At 37.0% G+C, this 25,379-nt stretch overlaps 1 protein-coding gene across 1 annotated transcript in view; it reads left to right on the forward strand.

Moving 5' to 3' along the window:
• Positions 1-25,379, forward strand: part of adgra2 (adhesion G protein-coupled receptor A2) — an 83,010-nt gene that overhangs the window by 42,456 nt on the left and 15,175 nt on the right. The window contains exons 3-7 of the mRNA XM_084388441.1: positions 20,466-20,537; positions 21,138-21,209; positions 21,412-21,483; positions 22,030-22,193; positions 24,422-24,635. Of these exons, the coding sequence (XP_084244567.1) occupies positions 20,466-20,537; positions 21,138-21,209; positions 21,412-21,483; positions 22,030-22,193; positions 24,422-24,635 (594 nt within the window). The remainder of the gene's footprint in view (positions 1-20,465; positions 20,538-21,137; positions 21,210-21,411; positions 21,484-22,029; positions 22,194-24,421; positions 24,636-25,379) is intronic.

A 25,379-nucleotide genomic window follows, 5' to 3' on the forward strand; every position in this document is an offset into this window, starting at 1 on the left:
CCATTAGGTGGCCATGATTGGTTTTCCCTGAAGAGATATACCTTGTTGTCGTAAATACAAGTGTGACACGTTCGTTGCGTTTTACCGTGAAAAGAGAGTTCCATGACTATATTAAAATCAACAGATTTATGACTTATCTCTCATTGACCCGCGACCCACCCGCATTTAATTGGAATGTTATTTTTTTATTACTTGGCCCACCCAATCCGCAAATTATCCACAGTCTCCATGGATATAACCACGATCCGCACATACTGTCAATATAGCGTTGTCAAAATAATTGATTTAGTTTTAAGTGAAACGATTCTAATCCTCATAGTATTCCCATTTTTTTTTTACAAAATGTAACTGTAATCTGATTACTTTTTACATTTTTTATGTAGCTGTAACGGATTACAGTTACCAGATTTTTGTATCCTGATTACGTAACACCGTTACATGTATTCCTTTACTCCCCAACCCTGGCCCACACATATATTTCCTAAATGTATAATCTTTTTAAAATGATGCTAAAGTATACTTCTTTTTCACAAGGTAAATATTAAAACACTGATAAATCAGTTTTAATAAATCAGATAAATTTAGTTTTCTCATGAGAACATGATTACAGTTGATTGTATACTTTGTAACAAAAAAAAGTTTTCCTGCCCTGGGCCTCAACTTCCTGAGTAGTGACAGGTCTGCTGGATCTGTTCTCATCCCATTGTTATGCAGTTTATTCTTGTTTTAATACAACGGCCTGGTGTGTGTGTGTGTGTGCACACGTATATCTCTGTTCATTGTTTCCAGCTTGTACTGTATGTGTGTAGTGTAACATGCTGCCGGGAGCTTCTCTTATCTGTGCGGTCTGTAGACCAGTCATCCCAGGACAGGATGATCTTAACTGCTCTCTCTACTACCCAAAAACTGCTGATATCATATTCATGTTTAGGAGTGTTGTTATATTAAATATCAATAACAGATCTGACTACTGACACATTCACAGCAACTTTTCACTTTTTCCCTCTCTCTCAATTCAAAGGGTGTGTTTATCAGCAAAGCTGTATTTCACTGAAGTGATGTCAAAGCATTCTTTATCATGACACATATGTTATCAATATGACGCGAAAAAAACTGCAGCACTTTGTCTTTTTGTCTGGCTGTGTTTTCCTCAACCCATGTGTTGTGTGCTATGCATCCTATTATGGAAATTTCTCTCAAACTGTTCTGGCATTGCTTCAAGGCTCTAAATATTCTCTAAACAGCCATCTCTACCTCTCTGTCTTTTTCTTTCTCTTTGTGTGTGTGTATATATGTGTGTGTATATATATATATATATATATATATATATATATATATATATATATATATATATATAAATACTCTTAAGACATGTTTCTGTAAAATCATACATAACAGGGAGAAATATGGGAAAATAATTGCGATTGTTTAATTTAATTCAGTGTTAAACTCATTTTAGGTCACAGGCCAGATTTTATTTGTTAAAACCTTGGTGTACTCATGGACAGCATTTGCACAATACATGGTCCTCTCAAGCTTATAAAGTCTTGAATCAGCTGTTTTAATAACTTATATTGGGGAAAAACAACAGGGAAGCACAATGTATTTTGTTCATTTCGTTCAGTCATGAAACTCTTGAGGGCACAGGCTGATAGGTCCTTTGCATGCAACCGTCAAGCAATCACATCATTACCGCATGGCACAGGTTTATTGGCCTTTGTTGATCCTGCAGCCAATGAGATAGTCTGGTTCAGTGTTTGCTGTAGGCTAGTCCTGTTCCTCTAAAACCCTCCACCTCCCCCAGCTCCACCTGCCTAGATCTGCTACGGGATTTATGTATGTCTATTTATGCAGCAACAACATATCGTCGCTGTCGGGCGGAATCCTCGCATCTCCAAAACCATTATTTTTCAGGAAATAAAAAAAACGGCATCTTTTTTGAGTTATTAAACATTGTATCGTTAAAGTTGGTATATACCTTATATTGCTATCATGTTGTGTACCAACATTAACACAACATTTCCCCAAAATCATGTTTATTTGGATATACGAGATTTTACACAGACGTCGCTGCTGCCAGCAGTGTTCATCGAAGTCTGCGGTCGCGTTGAGCCTTTTGACAAGAGACAAGGCTTTAAGAGCTAATCAAAGCTAATGATTGTGGCAGCATACATCTTCCTAAACTCTATTTTAAACGTTTAAGAGCTATGAGTGATGCAATACCAAAATAAAACGATAAACTGACTAGGCTGTCTAATGGGCGGGAATTAATCTGCACGCAAACAAAGTCGGCAGTCGCGTTGAGCCTTTTGACAAGAGAAAAGGCTTCAATAGTTAACCAAAGCTAACGACTGTGGTTACATACATCTTCCTGAACTCCATTTTAAAGGAGCTATAAGTGATGCAAAACAAAAAACGATGAGCTGACTAGGCTGTCTAATAGGCGGGAATTAATCTGCACGCAAACAAAGTCGGCAGTCGCGTTGAGCCTTTTGACAAGAGAAAAGGCTTCAATAGTTAATCAAAGCTAACGACTGTGGTTACATACATCTTCCTGAACTCCATTTTAAAGGAGCTATAAGTGATGCAAAACAAAAAACGATGAGCTGACTAGGCTGTCTAATAGGCGGGAATTAATCTGCACGCAAACAAAGTCGGCAGTCGCGTTGAGCCTTTTGACAAGAGAAAAGGCTTCAATAGTTAACCAAAGCTAACGACTGTGGTTACATACATCTTCCTAAACTCCATTTTAAAGGAGCTATAAGTGATGCAAAACAAAAAACGATGAGCTGACTAGGCTGTCTAATAGGCGGAAATTAGCCTAATCTGCACGCAAACTTACCTTCGTGGCTCACGGGCTTCCTTCTGCACCGAAGCATTACAGCTTTCGATTTTTAACAAAACAGGCCTACTCAAATGTACAGTATCTAACCTAACTATTTTCACTCGTTATTGTCTAAAAAACAAACAGAGTTATCCAAAGATAGGCTTAACGTTACTTGGCGCCAGTAGACAGCCCTTTTTTCTCCCATAAATAAAAACCTTGCTACTTGGGGTATTTTACATGCACAGTGCCAACTTCGAGTCAGTAAAATAATAATAAAAACAATAATTTAATGATGGTATCCAAAACATTTAATTCAATTCAAGTAACGTTATTATATTAGATACATTTTTAAAACTCGAATGCACATGTATAATAAGCCTAGTATTATTGAGCGTAGTAATAAGTAGATATTTAAAATACATCAGTAACTGATATCATAGTTTAACACAGATAACATCATATTTATGGCTTGCTTTACATGTTGCTCGACGAGGATTTCTTAATTGTTGCGACTTTCAATCTTGAGGAGACAAAATGCCGCGACGCTCCCACGGAGTGAAGATGAGGTGGAGTTACGAGGATTCTCAGACAGTTGAAGTGTCCAATGGAGTTAAGAGATTTGCTCTCAAGCCATTTTCAACACTTTAGATTGGTTAATAATTTGTCAAAATAACAGACCCACGTGGGGACTGACCAATAGCATCGATTTGTTAAAAAATATGAAATGGACAAAATTTGGACATAAGAGGTTTCCGCCCGACAGCGACGATATCCTACAGTACATGCTCACTGCAGTGTGTCTGTGTATTAGCAGTAGCAAGTCCACACTTGCTCTTTAGCAGCAGCAGCAATAATTTACAGCAGCAGCATAGCAGATCTAGTCTGCCAAGACCAAATACACGAACACTGCCATATTCAATAACATGCTAGTTTTCAGAGTTGTCATGATTGAGATGGTTTTAGATTACATATACATGGGAAAATGCTAACTATCAGAAGGGTTTCCATTAAACAATATCCATTATGCGTCCGGCAGATAGGATTTTGAAGGCAACTTTAATAATTCTTATATTTAATAATTAAGTTGCACATTTGTTATTGGTAAAAATGTGCAACACAAGCATTATTATAATTTTCTATACAGTGAAAATGCATCCTTCTAACAGCTTATTACGTTTATTTTACTTCTGAAACCATGATACTTTTTTATTTATTTTTTTCAGGATTGTTTAATCAGAAAGTTTAAAAGAATAGCATTTATATGAAATGGACAGCTTTTGTAAATGTTTTTGTGTATTTTTTATGTTGTTGTCACTGTTTCCATTATTGTTGAATTATTTATTATATTATGTCTGTCACTTTAACTTGTCCCCCTGTTGTCAATAATCTTATCCCTTAAAACTCATCCTTGATCACCAAAATTACATGTTTTTTCCTTGAAAAAAATTCCTTCATGCCTTAAAATTGCTGAAATGTAACTCTACACCCTTCATTTAGTATTCGCGGTTATTTGAATATGCAGATTAGCCCCGCCTCCACTCACTCACACCAGCTCAGATTTCCACTCGTTGACGATCACACGTTGACCTGATTGGTTACAAGGAAGTTTGTGACGTCAGAAAAACCAGCGATTTCAAACTGCGTTTTTTAAGACTGTCTTTGGTTCACTGCTAGCCTGGGTGCCAGCCCGAACCCCGCCCACAACATTTTTTGGTCGGGAAGTTCGGTCTGGACTCGCTCCGTTTAGGAGCTATTATGCCCGAACAAAAATTGTTCGGACCAATCAAATTGTCAGGGCGGGCTTTATACGATGATGGACAGATGAGCAACGGTAACGTAATCATCCACGTCACCAAAGAGCGCTTGATTTGAATTAGTTTACAACAAAGACGACTGCTGCTGGAGAATTGAGATTTCACGAGCTCACATTTACAAATAAGTCAGATAGAATAAATGCGTATATAAGAGTTCACACAAATAAGTCGATAGAATAAATGCGTATATGACGTGCTGTCCGAGGAGAGGGCTGTGGGCTCGGTAGCCATACTCCCCCCGTATTCCTGGTTGTGAGAGAACAAGACAAGAGTGAGGATTCGGGGTGGTGGAGGGATGCTGAAAAACTGTCAAGGAGTGTTAGGTAAGTTGACAGAGTGAATATGCTTCCTCATGCTGATATAGGGTAACGTTAGACATGGTATTGTTTGATGACAAGTTGATATTGGATTGATTATTTGTACGTGCTCCTCCCGAACTTTGTTTATGAAACATCATGTGTAGATTCCGCCATCGTGTCTGTTATAGAAGATATCGGCAGCGCATTCATTTTAAAAGAGGAACAGAGAGCATTATTATATGCTTGTAGAAGCCGCGACATTTTGTTGGTTGAAAATATGAATGAAGAACATGCGTCATTTACTCCGTTGCTCTGATTGGTTGTAGGTCTATCCAATTGAGTGCAGAGGTTTTTTTTTTCCTGGTTCGGTTGAGACACACCCCATAATCAAATCTCTATGGAGCAGTATCAGACTCACATTCTGACTAGAATCTGAGTATGACGACGTCAGGCTAGTTCACTGCAGTTTTAAGGAGGAAATACTCAGTAATGTTGTTGACTTATGATTTTTCACATGGTTTGTCTTAAAGCATATTAAAAACACCACATATAAACAACATTAAAAGCTGGATTTTCTGATTTATACTTTTACTAAGAGAATATATATCAGCTCTTCTGAAATGCAGAAATTTAATATAAGATATAAAAGAATACATAGTGTTATATACACTAACAATCACAATGCAAAGCTCCTCCCAAGTCTAACCATGACCATAAAGTAAACTGCAAAAACAGGTCATGTGGAACATGTCACAGTTATGACATGCTAGCACAAGACCGACCATGCTTATATATCAGTGCCGCACCTTATAAGTGAACTTGAGGTAAAATAATAAATATAATGACAGATTTATTGTTGTTGAATCACCTTTATCAAAATATGCCTACTTGACCTTCAATCACACATTTCTCAGGTGTGATAGGATTGACATGTTCTCTTTGAAGCTATCACATTCTTAGATATTGTGAAATGAATTTTCTTCAGTATATGCCTCTATAAGGACCGCAGTGTGGTAGTATTACAGTAATGCCAGAGGGCAGAAGGAGAGGCCGGTGTTGGTTCTCTGGTAGCTCCTCACACAGTCCTCCCTTTCATTAAAGCAGACCTCCTCAAAGAAAAGAAGTCCTTCATAGCTCGCCAAACCACCCAATGAGAGCGATGTTTAGCCATGTTTGTTTTATACCCTTATAGAACACAGCGGGCTGCTGTAGGATTTCGTGAAGGCCACATGTTAGCGTGCATGTGTGTAAGTGTGTCTTTGTGTTGCCTTGGCTTTCATTCACATACTCACAAGCACGTTATATGAAAAGAGCAATTTTCACCTGAACCCATCCAAACCCACGTTTTTTCCCTTGATCTACTAAATTAAATTTTCCACCCAGCGCCGTCCCTTAAAACGGCACACAGCCACGTACACACACACATCCTGTAATGAGGCCGGCCCCTGCTAACGAGCGGCGACCCTAACGAGTGTGTGAAAAGATCACAGCGGCCTGTCCAGCACTGATTTGAGCAGAGCTAATGAGAATAATGAGAGAGAGAGAGAATGAAGATTTACAGGCTGATGGAGTGAACATGATGACAAAAAGTAGAAGCAAAGTGTGGTTTCATATAGAGAATGAGATAAAGACATAGAGATAGACTTTGACCCTGTCACAATGTGAAAGGCTAGAGAGATGGATTGATATATACAGTATATGATAAATGGATGGATATATATGATGGATGGATATAATAAATGGGTGGAAGATGGCTTCGCGGCAGTAATTCACAGTGGCCGCTCCGGATCCAAAACACTGCTTATCTTTGTTTTGTAGCCCGATTTACACGGAATATGGACATAGAAGTAACAGATGATCGTGTGTACCATTGCCAGACACTACTGAGATATAGAAATCATCCGGAAATCAACAAACAGGATGACTTGCTACGGGGATCAGGCTTCTGTGTCATCGATGCTGTTGGCCGGCGAAGGGGACATCGAAAGCAATGCGCGAGAAAGCGGAAACGTGGCAAGCAGGTAGGAGCCTGTGCTAGGCTAAAAACAAACCCTAGCTGGCCGGCACTCTCGTCCATCCAGTTGGAGGATGTTCTTACGACATCTCTCAGAGCAGGGCCGTTGTTCCAACGTGCTTCAAGGCTACCACTATTATCCCTGTGCCAAAGAAGTCTTCCTTGTCATGCCTCAGTGACTACCGTCCTGTGGCACTCACACCCATCGTCATGAAGTGCATCATGAAGCATATCAAGACCCTGCTGCCCCCCTCGCTGGACCCATCCAAAACACTCCACTGATGATGCCATCTCCACCACACTCCATCTGACCCTCATTCACCTGGACAATAAGGACACCTACATTCAAATGGTGTTCAAAGACTTCAACTCAGCATCATCCACTGGATCTTGGACTTTTTGATTGGGAGACCTCAGTCAGTCCGGATCGGCAACAGCACCACCCCACTGAGCACTGGGGCCCCTCAGGGTTGTGTGCTCAGTCCCCTGCGGTTTACCCTGCTGACTCACAACTGTGCAGCAATGTACAGCACCAGCCACATCATTAAGTTCGCCGATGACACGACCGTGGTGGGTCTCATCAGCAAGAACGATGAGTCAGCATAGGAAGTGCAGAGGCTAAAGGACTGGTGTAAAGCAGACAACCTGTTTCTGAATGTAGACAAAGCAAGAGAGATGGTTGTTGACCACTCTACACTGTATCAACGATAGTCAAGAACAACAAATTCCTCTGTGTCCACCTTGTGGAGAACCTCACCTGGTCCCTCAACACCAGCTCCTTAACAAAGAAAGCAGCGTCTCTACTTTCTGAGAAAGCTGGGAACGCCAAGCTCCCACCACCATATCTAGAGCATCCTGAGCAGCTGCATCACTATCTGGTTTGGAAAATGCACTGTCTTGGATCGTAAGACCCTACAACGGATAGTGAAGACAGCAGAGAAGATCATTGGGGTCTCTCTTCTGTCCGTAATAGACATTTACACCACATGCTGCATCCAAAAAGCCACCAGCATCGTGCCTGACCACATCTACTCTTCACCCTCCTGCCATCTGGAAAAAGGTACCGAAGCATTCGGGCCCTCACGTCCAGACTGTGTAACAGTTTATTCCCACAAGCCATTCAACACCTCAATAGAAAAGGTCTGGACTGACACACACTTAATGACCACCCAGTGAAACTTTTACACAAACCACTTGTAGTGTATTTATTATTAAATGGACAATTAATTTGCACAAAAATACTTGTCTACTGTCTAAAATTACTGTACTTGTCGGCGCTGCACTGTCACTGTTCGTAATATCTTGTGGTATTTGCACATGTTTGCACACACGCACTATATGTTGTGTCCATAGTTAGTTTTGTATTTCGCGTCATATTGTGTTTGTCGTTTCATGTAGCACCTTGGTCCCGGAGGAACGTTGTTTTATTTCACTGTGAACTGCACTGTATATTACTGAAATGGCAATAAAAGCCACTTGACTTGACATGAAGAAATTAGATAGATAGGTAGATGGATGGATGGATGGATGGATGGATGGATGGATGGATGGATGGATCCAATCCTATGTATTTTCTGTGGAACACAAAATATATGTTTTGCTTACCACTGACTTCCATTGTATGGACACAAACAATATGATGCTGTGAACTAGTCCTTTAAAATGTTGTCTATAGAAAGTCACTGTAACCTTAATGAGAATACATTTCTTTCCAGCAGTACCTTGCCACCCAAAGTTAAGAAAACATACTCTTGTATTGAGAGTGTCTGAACAGGATCAAAATGAAAAGTTTGCCCCAACTCCCTAATTTAACATGGGTTCATTATGCTGTGTTTGGAATTAAGATTAACATTGTTTCCAATGTAGGTAAGGATATGGCATTATCCAGAGTGGGACTGCAGTGTGTGTATGTCTGCTGGTCACTGCTAAACTTCTCATTAAATCTGAAGGGCAGTGAATTTAACCATCTTTCCCCTAATAAACAAAGCTAGAGAAAGACAGATGTGGATTCAATCAGCTTCTTTTGATTAAAAGTTCAACAACATGCATTGATTGACCAGAGTATAGTACTTTAAACAAAAAATAATAGACCTCAATGAGTCAAAAATAAATCCAAGGCCAAAAAATATGTTCATCTCTATGTTGGAGATATTAAAATCAAACACTTTTCACAACCCATTTTACTCCTATAATCTGACATACCCTTGTGAAAAAGAAGTGTGCTTGTACTGAATGTGAACTTGTAGTGTGCTTCAAATCTTAAAAGTATGTTTTGACTGTTTTTTAACACACTTAAGTACACTTTTATTACTGTTTCTTACCTTTTAAAGAAAAAATGCACTTTGGCATATTGATAAATTAAAACTTTTACTTTAGCTATACACTTTATATCATTGTTTTTATAATAGTTTATCATACTTTAAAGTAGACTTATTTTAATGTGTCAACTAACCTTTTAAAGCACATGTAAAGTAATAATTTTAACTGTAGTTTGTTGTTTGATATTATATGTAATATATTTAACTAAATTAAATAAAAAAATGAATAGAAATGACATTACCATAAATGTTTGCCAGCACAATCGGCAGTACACTAACTTATTTCAAAGACAACAGAAGCAATTATATTATTACATGTAAAGATGTGCTGAGCGTTACCGTGCTGGTAACGCTTTAGATTACAGCCCAGAAAGTATTGCGTAATTAAGACGAATTTACAGCGTAACTTTCGGTAATTATAGTATAAAGTATGTGCATCTAAGTATAAGGGAACAATATGTAAAGTTTGGGGAATAAAGGGGTAACAACCAGGAGAATTAAAAATGATTTATACTGTAAGTATTATAGAACTAAGAGGTACTTATTATACTATTATGATACAACCTTATATTTGGGTGCAATTTAGGTACTTTTAGGTTTTTTTTCAAAAGTGCAGATGTTTAAGTTTGGGCTTACATGTTTCAAGGCAAGTAAAGCTAAACCTATTGCAATTTTTTTAAATACTGGGAAATGTACTCTTATTCCATGTAGTTACAGGGTAAGTGGTGCTTGTTACCATCTTGTTTCATGTAGTTACAGGGTAAGTGTGACATTGCTGGCCGTAAATTAAAGTGGTGCTTGTTACCCTCTTGTTCCATGTAATTGCAGGGTAAGTACAATAAAAATACATACACAATCTAATATCACTGACTCGGAAAACTTTATTTGAAAAACAACTTATTACAGTTGGTCTGAGGCGATAGTCTACAGTTTAAAAAGTTTCAAATATTGTGATTTTTCTTACAAACACCTATCGTTTCACTTCAGAAGACATTGATCCATCCATTGGGGTAGCATGGATTAGCTTATTGCAGTATATGCTGTTTGATGCTCCAACTTTTAGGAACACATGAGCTTGCATTATATGTATTCCCAGAGATTTATTTTTTATCTTTCTAAAAACCTTCATTTGTGTTAATCTGAAGAAGGAAAGTCATATACATCTTGGATGGCATGAGGGTAAAATATGAGTAAATGGTGAGGATGTATTTCTGGGTGTATTGCATTTTCTTTTAATACAGAATACAGAATAGCAAGAGACATGATTTATTCTTAAGATACATCAGTGGAAAGAAATAAAAAGAAGAAGAGGAACAAGAGGAAGAAGCCAAGCAAGAGGGAAAATAGGGGGACAAAATGTGCTACTAACTGTCAAGACTTAAGCATTTGAAAAGAATTGTTGATTAAAAAGAGCACTTTTAAATGAAAAAGATGTGTTGTAAATCTGTTTTGAATTAAATTGTTTTTCAAATAACTTAGTTATAAACAGCTTACAGTATAAATAATTAAATTCTCCTGGTTGTTACACCTTTATTCTCCAAACTATTACATATTGTCCCCTTATACTTACATGTAAGTACTTTATGGGTACACTATAATTAACGAAAGTTACACTTTAAAATCGGTTTAATTACGCAGTACTTTCCGGGCTGTGATCTAAAGCGTTACCCCATTTACATTTTAATTTAATTGCAATTAACGGTAACACTTTATTTTACAGTGTCCTTGCTATGTACTCACCATATAAATCAGAGTAAATTATGCATAATTACAATCAACAAACCCTCAACCAAACTAGTCCTACCTTAACCGTAAGTACATGTTGTTAATTAATATTACTTGGTACTTAAATGTATAATTACCCTGTAACAATGTCACCTTAAAATAAAGTGTAACCCAATTAAATATGCAGTTAAGTGACTTTACATTCAGTTCACACTTAATTATATTCTTTAAAGTATATATTCGTTTTAAGTACGTTTAAAAGTATGCTAAAGGTATTTTTGAGTTAAAAAGATACTCAGTGAGAAAAAAGGACAGTTGGGCAGACTTGATTTTATCCATCAGTAATTGATTAAATTGTAAAAAGAAGAATGTTTCTTAAAAGTAAAAAAAAAAAAAACACATTTCAGTTGTAATATCATAACTGAAAAATGAAAAGAAGAATGTTTCTTAAAAGTGAAAAAATAAAATAAAAATACACATATCAGTTGTAAGAAATATCATAACTGAAATTTGACAGAAGTTTCACTAGCATTGATTTGACTGGACTTGATTTACTAGGCCTCACTGTTTACTCAAAAACTCCTCCACAGCACAACAACAGTCCAAGTTCTTCTTCCTGAGTTCATTTCAAGTTCTTGTTGAGATGTTGAGCCAATGAACACGCCTAACAGCAGGGACTGAATATTCAGTTATCTCAGACTTCATGTCCAGTAGCGACACGGTGAAGAAAGTGTTAAATGTGCGGGACAGAGCAGGAACAGAGGAGTGTGTGAGGAAGAAGAAGGGGGGCAGACCGCTGGGGTTGATAGACTCCAGATGTGACTATTAGATAAACTCAAGGCAAGGGGTGTGTTTGTGAGTGTGTATATGTGTGCTAGTGTGGGTGTGTTTATGTTGCTAGCGGGACCTGATAGCGTCTGGGCTTTACACGAAATGCAAAAGCAGGATGGAGTGACAGAACGTACGTTTGCACAGAGAAGTCGGTGAAAGAGCAGACGAGAGTTTTGGGGAGGGCATTTTCACTGTGTCTGTGAAATGCACAGCTGAGCTGAATTAACAACTTGAGTTTTTTTTTTTTTTTTTTTTGCATTTGCTCTCTGTTTCCTTCTTTCACATCTACAAGAAATCCTTTTCATTTTGCCCTCCTAAAACCCAGACTGACTCGATCTCGAAGTCCACCCACATGCAGCAGTGTTCACACATAGCTGGTCATTGTCCTTCATCCATTCACTCATATTGTGCTCTGTTGCTGTCAGACAGCTGTTTCTTTGTACTCACACTGGCCTAGACAGCGCTTCAGTGCTATAATCTTAAAATATTGTGTGCCGGCCCAACATGCAGAACTTTCGATTGATAATTTGCATCTTTTCCAATATATTGATAATTGGACTTATGGAAAATGCAGCAAAAATTCTATAATAGAGTTCAACAGTCAGGATCTGGAAGTAAAAACTCATTCATTTTCCCCAAAGGGGATTTTTAATGATAACTTGTAAACCTTCAAATATAGACCTACCGTGAGCTAGGAGATTGTTAATAATGGCACATGCTTATGGTGAAGCCATCATTGTGCATTACTTTAACTTTTCTTTTTTTAAATTGTGCTTAACAGCAAAATTCCAGGTAAGAATCTGAATTACCAATGATTCTGCAAATAAAATCACCAATCAGAGGTGAGCAAATTGTGCTGAAAGATAACTCATTCAGTGTCCGCTTACTCCCATGAAGCACTGCAAATTATGTAATAGAGTCAGTCTCCCCACTCTCTCAAAATACTTATATTTTTGCCAACGCTATCTCACGACCAATTCGTACGAGTGAGTACTAGGTGGCTATGATTTGTCTAAACCCCATTGATGGGTAGGTTTAGGGGCGTGGTCAGGGGTAGGTCATTCGTACGAATTCAAACGAATTGGGCAACTCGTAAAATATGTACGAGTTAGCAAAAATCTTATGAATTCGTACGAATTAGCCACCTCGTTAAAATACGTACAAATTGCCTTGAGATCGGGTTGGTTTTTGCATATATACGCATGTTTTGAAATGATCTTATAATATGTTGTTTCTATACCCTTGTGGGAAAAAAGTATGCGTAATTGTATTGAATGTGCCCTTGTAGTAGGCCTATAATTCAAATCTTATGTATATTAAAGGTGCAGTAAGCGATTTCTGAGAAACGCTGTTGAAAGTGGGTCGGACAGATAACTACAACAGCACCAATCAGCAGTAGGGGGCGTGTCCATGTATGATGGGGCGGAGGAGAGAGAGAGAGTGAGCAAGAGGGAGATTGTTGAAGAAAGGCTGCGTTCCAGTCCACTTTTAGACACGCACTTGCAAACTTCCCTAAGCACTTCCCCTCGGGGGAATCCCTGCCGCCATTTTGAAGTGCGTTCCACTTCGTGAAGTGGACGAGGGAAGTTAATATGGACAGACCCTCGCTCCCTCGGTCAAAATCGAGGGAGCGAGGGTCTGTCCATATTAACTTCCCTCGTCCACTTCACGAAGTGGAACGCACTTCAAAATGGCGGCAGGGATTCCCCCGATATATGTTTTTCCGTATATCGTTCTTTAGTCATCTTTACTTTATTTTTCACGAAGCATTATTTTGCTTCGCTTCAGCTATAATAGAGATGTTCGTGCATTTTGGGGGCAGAGCAGTGAAGGGAAGGGTGTGTGTTTGTTTGAGTTGATTTCAAGTTTCTCAGAAATCACTTACTGCACCTTTAAAAAAAACTACTTGCAGATATAATATTTCTGAAACAAAAGGCCACTCAAGGGCAGAGTGTACAATTGCATGCATTTCTTATTTAAGTACACTACTTTTTATTTAAACTCAAAGTAAAGTGTCATCGCATGTGTTTTAACAGTGGGTGAGTTGTTTATTTTGCAATTAGTTTACCAGATTGTTGTCATTTATAGGCAACCGTTGACTGGCATTGACTGGACCATAGATTGATGTCTTTTCCTCTTCTCATGTTCCTTTTGTATCTGTATCTGGCACTTCTTTGCCTTATTTTGTTTGTTTTATCTTTCTACTATCACTTATTTTTATTTCCTTATATATTTTGCTTGTTGTATTCCTCATTTGTAAGATGCTTTGGATAAAAGCATCTGCTAAATGAGTAGATGTAAATATACACTCTTCTTGTTAGTCTGTGGCTAATAGAGAAAATACACATGCTCAGATTGTTTGAAAATGATATGAAGTAAAACTGGGTTTTGGCATTAGCTCTCTTTTACTTTTGAGTCTCTTCAAATGATTTGACAGTAAACCTCCCTCCAGATGATACAGAGTCCAACTGAAGCAATATACTAAAAGCATAAATGGTCTTTTTTTTTAAATCCATGTGCCTAATTTATTTCTGGTAGCGTACATGCTCCAAGCCCAGGGCCGAGCAATTTTCCACAATTCCGGTCCCAACGTTTATCTTGGCGTAGTACCTTCCTTCTGCCATTGAACAAATATATAATCAAAATAAACCACAGAAATGCAACTCTTCAAAAGTGCACTTTGTCTTTATAAGTTTAGTGAAAATCCTGGTCAGGAAACGGTCTGGACTTCACATTACATGTGTATTTATTTCAAGCTCTTGAAATATGCTAAATATTTCAGCCAGTCCCGAACTAGGTATGGATATATATTGGTTTAATTTATCTGGTTATTAAAATTATGACAGACGTTTTATATATTCTCAGATTACGATGATAGATGCTTTTGTGTGGGTTTGGGTGATAAGCTGCAATCATTTCAATACAAATGCAACAGAAAGTTAAATGCTGTTGCCTTTGACTCAGGATGGACTGGATAGAGGAAAACTATTCCAATAATCTGAGGAAGGAGAGGAAAAGCAGGAAATGAGTTGGAAAAATAAGATGCAGGCAGTTCCAGATTTCCTGTTTAGGTAGGAGTGGGTCGATGTAAATTTCAAGGCAGCGTTATAAGGACCCCATTGTGTGGCCATTACATGGGGTCAGTTCTGCTCACCCCCCAACTCAGGACTCAGGCGATACGGGAAAAACAGTGTTTAAAAAAAATGGAGAGAAAGGAAACCGTAAAAATAAACGAGAAACAACCTCTGTGCAGGGACAGGAAAAGACATGCGGCACCAAAATGGCTTCCGCTATTTGCACCTACATTTAAAAAGCAACACACCTCACCATATCTTTCTCACCGAATTTTCTGGAAACCAGCCTACATAAACTAAGGAACTATATAACTTGTCTTAACAAATGTTGATTCTGATTAAGACCATGAAAACTCTGCTCTGAACATGTACCTGTCCCAATCATTATTGTTTCATTCTTTTGTTTTCAATATTATTAATTCGGTGGCTTAATATGAGGAATATTTGACAAATACATTTAATTTATTATTGTATTTTTGTATCAGTGAGGTCAGACTATCATTCTAGCAATTTGATTAAAGCCATGTGTTACTTTTTAAATTTACTGTTTTACTTTTACTCGCCAATGACATTAAATCTAATTTGTTCAAAAATCTAGATGGTGCACACAGAGCAAAACAGTCTGGTTCCAAAATTAAATATCCCATTTATTTTCCTTGAAGGGATAGGTCACCCAAACATGAAAATTATGTCATAATTTATTCACCCTCAAGTTGTTTCAAACCTTTTTCTTTCTTGTGTTGAACACAAAAGATATTCTGAAGAATGTTGGTTGATGGAAAAGTTTTTTTTCTTCTTTTTCTTTATACTATGAGAAGTCAAAGGACCCATCAACTGTTTGATTACTGACATTATTCAAAATATATATTTTTTTTGTGTTCAGCAGAAAAAAGAAACTCATACAGGATTGGAAGAACTTGAGGGTGACAGAATTTTCTTGTATGGGTGAACTATCACTTTATGTGAAACAGATTTTTTAACAACAATTTAAAAACATTTCAAGACAGATTGAACTTGAGCTCTGAGCTTGTTAAGGGATGAGATACTGTTGTGGGGAAGCCACAAATTAGAGTGATTTCAACTTTAAATAAATCATTAAATAAATCAACTTTTAATTAAATGACTCACTCCTGAATAGAGATCCAGTAATCTGACAATTCACTGTTACCATGGAAATGAAACCAACTTATATTTAGGATAATGTATGTCTAAATATTTTGAAATAAACGTTCAAGTCAATAAGCAATAAATCATATTATAGACTATTGTACTATTGTTTTTAATCTGATTATATCATTTGCAATGCTTAATGGAACAGTATGACTAGTTCTTTTTAGTTTTTCTGATTTTCATATACTTTTTTGCTTTAAATCAAAAATTTGCTTTCCACTGTGATTAATTACCTAGCTGACTGGTTTAGTTTATGGGCTGTGATGTTGTCGCTTTGTTCAGAATTTAACTTTCAGTCAATCGTAGCAATGTGTCATAGCTTTCTCGTCTAAACATCTGCGTGTTTGAAGACCTATCATCATGTTCTTACATAAGGTCTTACTAAACCATGTGCTAGGAGAAATTATTCAGCAGACTTTGGCTTGGATTGAAAGTGATTTAAAGACCCATGTGAAATCGCTTGATGGGGTGCTGTTTTCTCTCTTGTGGTGACTCATTTCCGATTGAAACGGGAAGTTGGGCTGGGACGGAGCAATCAAAATGTGGCCTTTTTTGTACAAACCTTTAGTTTACATCAACGCCATGAACATGTTTTGCCATTTGCTGTGAAAAAAGAACACTTTAGCATATAAGAGTACTTATTAATATACTTTAAAATAACATACTTAAGGATGAATTAAATGTAATGTTTTCAGACACTTGAAATGAAAATTGACATATAGTTTAAATGTAATAGAGCGCAATAGTGGCTTCCCAATTTTTTTACGGCGCTAGTATTTTTCCCATTCATTTGTCCCATAGGGATTTCAAAAAGATGTTTGTCAAAGTGTTATAATGGTGCGGTTATGTCCTCCATGGAAGTTCGTATTTATGAGGTGTGAAGTCGTGTTCATGACGTCGGGGGCTTTCAAGTCACTTTCGTGGGAGCAAGATAGCGGTTTTAATTAACTAAAAACAGCAAGGTTTTTTAACTCTGCTTCTAGAAAATGAAGACCAAAGAATGTGCATAAGGTGTGTTTTGCCTTTTTATGCTTTTAATTAGTTCATGAAGCCACTGTAAATTGTATTGTTACATATTATATTGTTATATTACAATGCTATCATAATTTGTGTTGTCTTACTTTGTTGTAAATGTCAATGTCACTGCTAAATACCTTTAAGTATTGTGATATTCCACCATGTTTCTCACTGACACGCCCCCAACTCGTAAGGATCGGAGAAAATCCTGAGCTTCCCACTCGTATTTGCGTAATTGTGATGGCTTTCATGTGCGTTCAGCTCGTAAATGCGATCTTTCTGACATGAATTGAACGCACCATAAGCCATGAACCAAGCCAACCAGCTGCGAGGTGAATCATAACATTACAAATTTTGATTTGAAGCAAAAAATTATTTGAAAATCAGACAAAAACACAAAGGTACAAGACTGTGTACTTGCCTGCTTCAGTGATGGAAAGAACTACAATCCCATGAAGCATTGCGAACAGCATATTCGAATTAAAAACGATAGAAAAATATAAAACTACTAATTAAAAAATTTGATTATATATTTAAAAACAATATATTTGAAGTTGCAAAATATGCACATATATTCAAATATTTAACTATTTTGAGAGCGTTTACGGTGTTTCATGGGAGTGGGCGGAGCCAAATAGCTATTTTGGTGCGTTTTGCTTGTTGATTGGTGGAATTTTCTGTGCAGCAATATGGATAATGTATTTTATTTTATTTTATTATCATGCATCTGCTGTTAAACATTATTATATTAAAACTAAGTTGAAATACTGTGGCCAACAGATTCAATAGAAGGAAATATGATGGATAATGGAACAACCTCGTAGCTCAAAGTAGGTCTGTCTTTAAAGGTTTATAAGTTATCGTTTAAAATTCATTTTTTACTTCCAGAACCCAACTGTGGCACTCTTGTACTTGAACTTAAAATGTAATTTCATAATTGCTCCCGTTATCTGTGATATATGGTTAAAGTGTACTGCTTAATGTACTGATAGCCTAAGCTTTTATGGTAAATAATGTCACTTCTATTGAAACTTGTATGTCATGCATTTTAAATATATTTGTATTTACACTTTTGTAATGCTGGAATTGCAATTTAGAAAATGTCTAATATATTAATTTTAAATATACACTAAACACACTATAATCAAGTTCTTTGCATGTGCTTTATTATGCAAGTCAACACATCAAAATAAATGTACTTCTCAGTCATCAATATTGTGATCTAGAAAAGAAAGACTGTACATTTAAAATATGTAAATGTACTAAAATATTGTTTTGTCAGCGCACACGTATCCAAAGCCATAAAACTAATGATTTCATGAGGCTTTTAATCAATCCAACCATGCTGACATTGTGGTTCTGCATTGTGTGTGTGTGCGCACGCTCCAGACTTTAGGAAGAGAACTCTCCCTGTTCCACATTCCCCATCTCAGCGATAAGAGAGTGTCTGTGAGCCGTTGTGTTGATCTTCACACACAGAGAGCACACTTTGCTCTGACCTTTACTCTAGCTGTGTGTGTGTGAGGAAACAGTGGGTAGAGTCTCCCTTTTCATCACAGTGCTAATGAGGGTTAGGACACGCTAGCCAGGAAACAGCTATTGTTCCCTGTCCAAGAGCACTGCTACTGGCACACACACGCATTTGTGAGCAGGTTCATTCAGCAGTTCACATTCATAGACCGGAATACTCTACAATATATCCAATTTACCCCGACATCGCACTCTTCGTAGTCATAGGAATTCAAACACGTGTACCTAATAGTGCATAACTTTCTCCTGTGGTCACTTTCTCACCTTGTACCCCTCCGCTTGTCTCGCATATTCACTCTGATAACTATTAATGTGTCAATCATGTAGCTCTCACTAGGCCATACAGATATGACAGACTAGCACTTTACTGCATTCTGTCATGCTGGTGTAAATGTCTTGGTTCCCTGCAATAATATACAGCATATCTGTTATCAAGCTGTTGTAATGTTCATGTTTATATTCAGCACATGATATCATGCTGCAGTGTTGTCTGCTATACCAGCACTGACAGAGATGTATGCTTGAAATACTATACATTAGGACAGAGAAAGCTTGCTTTATTATTGAGGTTTATTGCTTGTTTGTATATATATGTATGTATATGTGTGTGTGTGTATATATATATATATATATATGTATATGTATATGTATATGTATATGTATATGTATATTTATGTATGTATGTATGTATGTATATATATATATATATATATATATATATATATATAATGTGTATATGTATATAATGTGTATATGTATGTGAAATTTTCATATATATATATATATATATATATATATATATATATATATATATATATATATATATATATATATATATATGCTATTATTTTATGTGAAATTTCATTTATATATCACGCCGAAGCCATTCAGAGTTTTCAAAGTAACAAATTAAGTTTTAATCTTTTTTTATTTAAAGTTAGCATGAAATCCTATTCGCTTCCTTAATGCAACAAGTTTAATGATGTACAAATTAACTTTATTAACCAAATGAACTCTTGCATGTTTTAATTAATTTTTATTAACTGGCCAGCAGGGAATTATGGGGATGATAAAGGTCAACTCATGTCTCATGATGGCTCAACCATGTTTCAGCAAGTTCAATAGAAGTGTACATCATTTTTTTTTAGAGGTTACACCATCTTTAAAAGTTATATTAAGTGTGTGAATCCATATTTTGATGGGCGATTATGCTGATAAGTGGTTCAACACATGGACATAAGCAAACATCTGGGCCAGGACAGAGGTGGCCTGAAACACTACCTTCAGAGCTCGTATTGGAAATTAATATTTACAGTTTGACTCCTGGAGGTGTAACTTTACTGTGGGAAGATTCACTTGGTGTCCATGGTTTAAATAGGGCATCTCCAGTTTCTCCTGCTCCTGAGTCGCTCTGATGTTTGTCTGTTTTCTCTGCTCTGGGATCTGCCTTGATTTTGAGCCTCAGGACCAGGTGTGGTTTGAGGCATGGTTTAAAAAATGCAGGGATTTTCTTCCTATCTCAAACAGAGGCAGGACAAAGAAAACGTTAAAGGCAGGGAAAGGGTCATGTGGTCAATGGCATATAAAAGTGTTTGTGCATGTTATTTTATGCTGCTATGACCTGCTTGTTTTTTTTGTACTTCAGTAATGTTCGACATATACAAACATGTAACTTCCTTTTCTTTCAAAGCACATGTATATCTATTCATCTTATCTATCTTTTTGTAATATATTAAGTTCTTAAAAAGGAAAAGGGTTTGATATCAGTATAATCCATGGGAAATCTATTTAAATATAACATGTAAGTTGATCCGCTCAGAAGTTTCTGTATTTGTCTCTTCCTCAGGGATCTCAGGAATAACTTAATCAGCACCATCATACCTGGAGCCTTTCTGGGTCTCACAGCTCTTCGAAAACTGTAAGTCATGATCCGTTTTTATAACGAGATCAGTTTTACATCCAATCAAATGAATGATTATAGCAAATAAGTCAGACAATGCACTGGCAATTTAGTGATATCCCCACAGTTGTGATCTAGACCGGTCTTGAGATAAAAAACTAAGATTTCTCTTAGTCTGGGACCAAGACAAGACTGAGAACAAATGTGGGTGAGACTAAGACAAAAAATGGTTTTGAGACCAAGACCGGTCTCGAGTGCTACAACACTAGTACAAACACACTTATCAAGGAAAAAGAAGTGTATTAGGTTTCACATAATAGTTTAAATAAAGACAAGTATTGGTTAATGGAGCACATTATAGTACCTGTTCCTACTCTGTTAGGAACTTGCTTCGTACATCCAATATCATAAATCAAAATCACCTTGAGAAATTGCTTGACTGCAGTTGAACAAATGAGCTTATAGTTTAAAAAGCACTAGTTTCAAAGTTGCAATATTGCTCATTGTATTATGACCGCTGAATAATGATATGTTTTTAATTTTCTGAAGCACAGATCTATGCCTGCTAGAACTGGAACACAAAATAACAGTGCATCTCATTTACTGTAATCTGTACAGTGACCTATCCAGTAACCGAATTGGCTGCCTGACTTCAGAAATGTTCCAGGGACTTACCAACCTCACTAAATTGTAAGTCATTATTTCTGAAACAAATATTTATTGGAAGGCTAAAACACACAAAGAGCTCTTTACAGGATAACCAATGTCTGACAGTTTTAGTTTTTAAGATGATATTATGCACTACATCTACTGCAAATAATGCATTTTAGAATGTTATGATGTCGTATTTAGACAATGAATGAAATGTTTCATTTGTGCTCTTTTATTATAGAAACATCTCTGGAAACATCTTTTCCTCTCTGGACCCAAATGTGTTCATGGAGTTGCACTCTCTAAAGCTGGTGTGAGTTCAAGTGAATGCTTCTGTGGTGCATATGCTCATAAATCATCTATGTTTTTAGATTGAGGTATTCCTGAGAGATCACGCATATCCACTGTCAGTTTTTTTTAAGTGCCCCTATTATGCTTTTTCAAATATTACCTTTCATGCAGAGTGTAATTGCTGTTTGTGAATCTAAAAGGGCTGGAAAGTTTTAGAGACCAAAGGCAACTACAACCAAACTAAGAATCAACATTGAACTGAATTAAAGTGAATATCTCTTGCCTTCTGCAGAGCTGCTGTATAGCTGAATTGATAATAACTTTATTATTGAAGCTAAATCAACACTAAATTGACTTCAGCTGAATAATGAATGCCGCTATTATTAACCATTTTTAAGAGCTGCATAAATAAAATGTGACTTCTGTGGACTATTAACAGTGGTGTTATCATAAAACTAAAACTCTCCTTTACTCGGTTAATTCCTTTTAAGATCTAGAAGATATAGAAGTGTCTAAGACTGAACAACAAGCCTTATCTAAATCTTACCTCCAATTGTGTGCTTATTAGAAACTTTCATTCCGAGTTCCTGTCATGTGACTGCGGTCTGCGCTGGGTCCCAGGCTTTCTCCGCAGCAGTTCCGCTCGGCTTGGGGATGAAACACTCTGTGCGTATCCCAGAAGGCTTCAGAACAAACCCTTACGTCTCCTTAGGGAGAGTGACTTCAGCTGTGGTGAGCAAAAATGAATACCAATCTTATTCAATATCATATTCAGTGATGTAAATACAGTATGCACGTCTGCATGGAATTTACAAATATATTTACTAAAAAAAAAAAAAAATTATACATATGCTCCATATATGTTTTAGTGGATATACAGGGGACCAGGGCTAGTTGTCACAATTTTTACTTCCTTTTTTTTTTTTTTTTTTTTTTTTACCAAACTATAGCTAAATTATTATTCTTATTAAATAATAATATGATTATTTACATAATTTAAATATATTATGAAAGTAATATAAGTAATTCAGTCTTTGACCAGTCTTGGAATTTTGTCTAAATTGCAATGTCGCTCAATCCATGTGTCTTAGCCAGCTAAGATCAAGAATATTTGTTTAAAAATTCCCTATTTCTCTGACTTTTGCCACTGGGGTCTTATTATATTTCTCAGTGACTTTCTGTTAAACCTCATCTGATCTTTTTTGTTAGACCTATGCTGCATTTTTCCAAGTCTTGGGCCTCAAACCGGGGCTCCTGTTACTGTTTTAATATCAGCTCATTTCGCCATCTCTTCCTCCGCTGCCCTTAAACATATTTATGTTGGCCAGAAGCACATAGCTGTGACCGACTAGGAAAGATCCCTCTGTGGGTTTGCTGTTGTGAATACATATCCTCATCCCTCGACAAGAGTCTGATTCACCCAGGCTGTTTCACAAGTAAAGCTGATTTCAAATGATTACATGGCAACAAAACACCCAAATAACTTTCTTACACCTCCTGCTATTTGTGAATGAGAAATAATACGTTTGAACTTGCTTCAGGTATTAACAGATGTCCAACAGTGCAGTCTATTAGGATTAAAGATGAAAACGGATGAAAACACAGAAATAATTTCTGATCCATAGAAAACCGAAGGCCTAATCTCCCTACACATAATGTCCACAACAAAAAGGGGCAGAACCAGAATAACAGGAGGCCATGTGAGAATGGCCACTTCACATTTGATTACATGGACATATATTGTCAGATTTTAACACACATTTTTCAAATACTGCATAACGCACAGCCTTTCAAAAGGCCTTTCCTTTTGGAAACAGAACTCTCTTATACTCACCATGGCTGCATTTATTTGATCAAAAAATACAGTAAAACAGTAATATTGAGAAAATATTATTACAATTTAAAAGATCTTTTCTATTTGAATACAAGGTTCTCTCGTGAAACTCTAGATTGGGTAGACTGAGAGGTCCTTTACTCAATCTGCTTGAAATCACATTGTTCTCTAAAGGGCACAGCTGATTGGTTCCTGCTGTATCGTTATCCAATGAGATCACTGCTCATAATTTAGCTACTTGTTCGGCGTCTGCTGTAGCAGATTGCAACATGCTTTCAGAAACCCTCCACCTTCCCCAGCTCCTGTATAGATCTGCTATGGGTAAATCATGTGTGCTTTGTACAGCAGTAGTACTTGTGTTGTCGAACTATTGTATAAACTGCTTTACACCGCCCCCTATAGTTGCAGAGGGGTAGCGTAGCTGCAGACAGTACTGCTTTGTGCAGCAGCAGCATGTCTTACTTGCTCACAGCAGTGTATTGTGTATGTATTGGCAGTAGCAAGTCCCGTACTTACTGTATAATAACCAACAAGCAACAACCAACAGCAGCAGATTAGCAGATCCATTCCCGCCAAGACCAAACACATTAACATTGTCATATCCATTATCATGCCAAACATTCTGAGAGTTGTAATTTTGAAATGTATTTTATTCCTGTGAAGCTGAATTTTCAGCAGCCATTCCATTACTCCAGTCTTCAGTCTCACATGATCCTTCAGAAATCATTCTAATGATTTGATGCTCAAAAAACATTTCTTATCATTATTAATGTTGAAAACAGTTCTGCTTCTTAATATTTTTGGTTAATCTTTATTATTTCTTTATTAAAAAATATTATTTCTTAATCTTTTTTTAGGGTCCTTTGAAGAATTTGAAAGTTAAAAGAACAGCATTTCTTAAATAGAAATCTATTGTAACGTTATAGATCACTTTTGATCAATTGAATGCGTCCTTGTTGAATGAAAGTACTGATTTTACTGTATGTAATAAACTTTTGAAAGGCAGTGTATTAAAGGACTGATTGGTTTAAGGACAGAAATCTACAATAAATCTTTATTTTATTACTGAATATTATTTTTCTCTGTCAATCTTAATGTTTATCTTTGAATTAATTTTGCTCTTCAGACGGTCCGTTGGAGCTGCACACGCTGTCTCTGTTACCCTCGCTGCGGCAGGTCGTGTTTAAGGGGGACAGGCTGCCTTTTCATTGCACTGCTTCCCTGGTTGACAAAGTCACAACCCTTCACTGGCGACACAACAGTCAGCCTGTATCCAGTGACCCTACGAATGGGGTTCATTTAGAAGAGAGTGTACAACATGACTGCACATTCATCACCAGGTAAAACATACAGAGATTAACCGGTTTGGTTGGATGTGTTCAGACTTGGCATGTTTGGTTCGATTAAAATGAACCCTAGTGTGATTGCTCCGTTAGTGCGGTAAGTGTGAACGCTGCCATCTGAACCCTGGTGCGCACCTAACAAGCGGACTGAGAGTGCTGAAAAGATGGGTCTCGGTCCGCTTCAAAACAAACTGAGGTTCGAATGAAATATGAACGCAACACGGACCAAAGACATGTAAACAAACTAAAATCGGGACGTGATGTCACAAGACACGACCCTAAAAAGGGCAGAATGCTCAAGCATTGCAGTTTTTTCTCATCATGGTCGCGATGTTGCCCATCACAGTTCGGTACAGGCATCAGAACCGTGTCTCTTCGCAGCAGATCTTCATTTGTTGTTTGTGCCTCTGTTTTGATTCCTTTACACATTTAATAAGCTCTTCACGAGTTTTCAGCTGGTCAAAATACCATTATATGTAGTACACATACAGTACAACAAGTGCATTTAGCCCAGAACGCTGCTTTGTTTTGAATGTTTGGTAAGTTCCATTACGAAATATAATTAAAGCCGACAAATCAGGTTGTGAAGATATCCCTATGCCTTTAGGGTCGGTATCTTTTGGTTCAGTGTTAAAATGGCAATGTGAACGCTAAGTGGACCAGGACTAAATTTTTTTTTTTTTTTTTGGTCTGGACCAAACGAACCAAGCGAACCAAACTACAAGTGTGAACATACCCTTA

This window comes from Rutilus rutilus, assembly GCF_951802725.1.
Source record: "Rutilus rutilus genome assembly, chromosome: 19".
NCBI classification, from domain to species: domain Eukaryota; kingdom Metazoa; phylum Chordata; class Actinopteri; order Cypriniformes; family Leuciscidae; genus Rutilus; species Rutilus rutilus.